The sequence below is a fragment of the Protomyctophum parallelum genome (genome assembly GCF_964188405.1).
Source record: "Protomyctophum parallelum genome assembly, chromosome: 13".
NCBI classification, from domain to species: domain Eukaryota; kingdom Metazoa; phylum Chordata; class Actinopteri; order Myctophiformes; family Myctophidae; genus Protomyctophum; species Protomyctophum parallelum.
Window position 1 is genome coordinate 44,248,651 of NC_139708.1, and position 3,249 is coordinate 44,251,899.

The 3,249-nt window shown below is 44.0% G+C and overlaps 1 protein-coding gene across 1 annotated transcript in view; it reads right to left on the minus strand.

Annotated features, from left to right (window-relative positions):
* The window catches only part of LOC310868706 (uncharacterized protein), a gene marked incomplete at its 3' end in the record, with an annotated part of 15,228 nt that extends 13,542 nt beyond the window's left edge, over positions 1-1,686 (minus strand). The window contains exon 1 of the mRNA XM_083779162.1: positions 1,217-1,686. Coding sequence (XP_083635288.1) covers positions 1,217-1,450 — 234 coding nt within the window. The 5' untranslated portion in view covers positions 1,451-1,686. The remainder of the gene's footprint in view (positions 1-1,216) is intronic.
* Between the last annotated feature and the right edge of the window lie 1,563 nt (positions 1,687-3,249).

Here is a 3,249-nt window from a genome sequence, read left to right on the forward strand (position 1 = left end):
GACATGCAGAGATAGCATGAGGGTATTTTAAATTATCTCACTGCACTATTTGTTTGTTGTCGTCAAGAGCTATCTCCATCAATACTCTGTCAAAATGTATCATGTTCTGATTGAACCAAAGTTTTGGTTTTGCAAATCTTTCAAGAAAAAAGTGCTAATATATTTTTGTGATCACAATTTTCCTTACCAACGTCATTATCAATATAAAATGTATAATGACACAAAAACCTGACTTGTGATGCTATTGCTGGCTCAGCTGAAGGACTGCATGTTAACTCTCTGATGACTATTCAAAACAAGGTAGCTGTTGTTGACTGTGATTCCTTACCAACGTCAGTATCAATATAACATTTATAATGACCCAAAAACCACTGAGAACATATTTCTTTTTCAGTCAATCGATAAGCCTTCTGTCCAGGAAGGCTTCGTGGTTTCAGCTACAGTAGAAGTGCACATGGGGATTCATGCTGGTTAAAGTTTTGATCTGTAACTCGCATTCATGTCCTACCCAGGATTCCAACCCCGCATGAAGCCTAATTAAAGCCTAATGTTGGACAGCACATTTGGGAAAGGTGATTTGTTTCATTCAACACAGGTGGCAGAAGAGGTCCTCAATAGAAGAGCAGGGAAACCACATTCCAACCATGCATGGACATGCAGTTGTGTTAGTTATATTGTATTAACATACTGATTTTATTGACAAAACAAGTTATGGATTGCTGCAACCTATGCAGGCTGCGACCTCTCCCAAAATATTCATATTTGAACTCGCCCCCATGCCTACCGCACGCACACTCGCACGCTTCAACATGTATAGGCATTACATGTAGTTTGACTATGTTCCACAGATAGATATTCTGAAAATAGAAGATATACAAGCTCAAAACACAATCGTAGCTTTTGTCTCTTTCTTATATTTCTTGCACATTATTGGCAAATAACAAATGACAGTTTTTATGATATAGTTTGTTGTTAATGGTCTTTTTTCTATTCTTTCTTTTACTTTTAGGTATTACATTATCAGTTCACTGTCATCTGGGGACCCCCAAAAATTATGTGGGGAGTAGGGAGGGGGGAGTACCTCCCCCCCCCCCCCCTTGGGGTCTAGGCCCACAGGTTGAGAACCAGCTGCTTTAAGGGACAGTCAATCAAACAACGGGGCCATGCACTCTCCAGCGTACGTGTCCTGACCTCCAGCTGAGGTCAGTCACCTTACCTTGGAGACGTACGAAGCCACTCTTTCGTTCATCTGCAGCATGGTTAGGTTGTGCTGGACTCCGCCGCGGTTCAAAGACAAACTCCTGCCGTTGGATGCGACGGCCGAGGCATGCGGCATGGAGACATACTGGTCATGGTAAATGGGATAGCCACCGCTGCTGAACGCCTTTCTCCATCCCAGCGCTGCCCGCCAAGCCTCTCTCCCACTCAGCACCATCTGCCACGGATCCATCTCTCCCTCTCCTCGATCCCTGCTTTCTTTCCCTTTCGTTACTTACAGATACTTTGCGTTTGGCATCGCGGCAGACCAGGGGTTCATTTGGCACGCCGTCGTCAATAACACATTCTCTACGGTTTCGTAGCTGCTGTCATTGTGTCGCCTGCGTACCGTACGACCGACTACATTAGCCTAACTGTATGTTCTAGAATCTCATCCCATCCAGCTCAAACAAGTGCTGCTTGCCAACAAGCTTTCAGAAAGTTAAAAGTACAGATTCCACCCAAAGGGTTTTTTTCCCCTGGAGGGGAGTGCTTCATATGGCTCAAACACTTGTCTCCCATAACCGTTGACATAACGTGACATTTAAAACAGGTCGGGGCAAGACGTCAAGAACACTTAACTGTTGTTCTTATAACTCCTTATTAAAAGGAGTATCATGTTGTCACTTGCATTCAGTGCCCACATACAGCTGTTTGGATCTGTAGGGGTTGAGCAATTTCAATGACCTTGCACCCTTTTAATATCCATAATTTAATCCTAGAACAAAGCGTTAACCACCCCAGGCTCAACACTAGTGCAACAGATATTCAGATTACTTCAGGTTTCTCTGGTTGACAGCAGAGATTTCCTGGCTTGTTTGTCACCTGTTTGGCACCGGAGCTGTGGGGCATTTGCATTCAGTGAAGGATTCATCTTCTCACTGAATGCAAATAATAAGTGCCAGAGGCTGTCAGCAGTAGACAGGTATTGAGGTCAGACTAGCAGAGTACAAGCAAGAACCTGCTTCTGTCACATCCTTAAATCAGTTGGGCAGAGACATACAGCACCCAGAAATGTTCTTGTTTTTCATTGATACTTGATACTTTTATCTATCAAGGTAAGGCAATAGCCAATACATTACTAATTCACATAGCTATTAGATTAGATTTTAGATTAGATTCAATTTATTGTCACTGCACATAGTACACAAATACTTTGACAATGAAATGAAGAGTGGCGTCTAGCCAGAGTGCAATACAGTAATGCAGTAAATGAGAGAATAAATGCAGAAAATGTACAGTAATGTATACAGAATAATAAATAGAATAAATAGTAATGATTATGATGGTAGAACCAAGCATAATCTGGATAGGTATATGATAAGAAATAACTGTACAATGCAAGTAATGCATGTATAGCATGTATACAGTATGCACACCCACCCCACACATACCCACACTCTCTAACATACTAATGAATATAAGCATGAGTTCAGATGGAAGAGGGTCAGAGTTCAATGTCCTTGGGGGGGGGGGGCAGTTCCTGAGCCTACTAGTGCGGGAGCCAATAGTTCTGTAGCGCCTCCCAGAAGGGAGAAGGGAGAAGAGTCTGTGGTTTGGATGAGAGGGGTCTTTCACAATACCTCTCGCCCTGCGCAGACATCTCCGGCGCTGTAGGGCCTCAATGGAGGGGAGTTGTGTGGCGATGATGTATTGGGCAGTCTTGACTACCCGTTGCAGGATCTTCCGGTCAGAAACTGTGCAGTTGTTATACCACACTGAGATGCAGCTGGTTAATATGCTCTCAATGGTGCAGCGGTAAAAGTTCACTAGAATCCGTGGAGACAGGTGAGCCTTCCTCAGTCTCCTCAGGAAATAGAGACGCTGCTGCGCCTTCTTGTACAGGATGGAGCAGTTGAGAGCCCATGAGAGGAGGACACCCAGGAACTTAAAGCTGGACACCCGCTCCACCACCGCCCCGTTGATGTAGATGGGGGTGTGGTCACATTACAGTCATTGCTATTAAATACTCTGTGTGGGAACACATCTGAA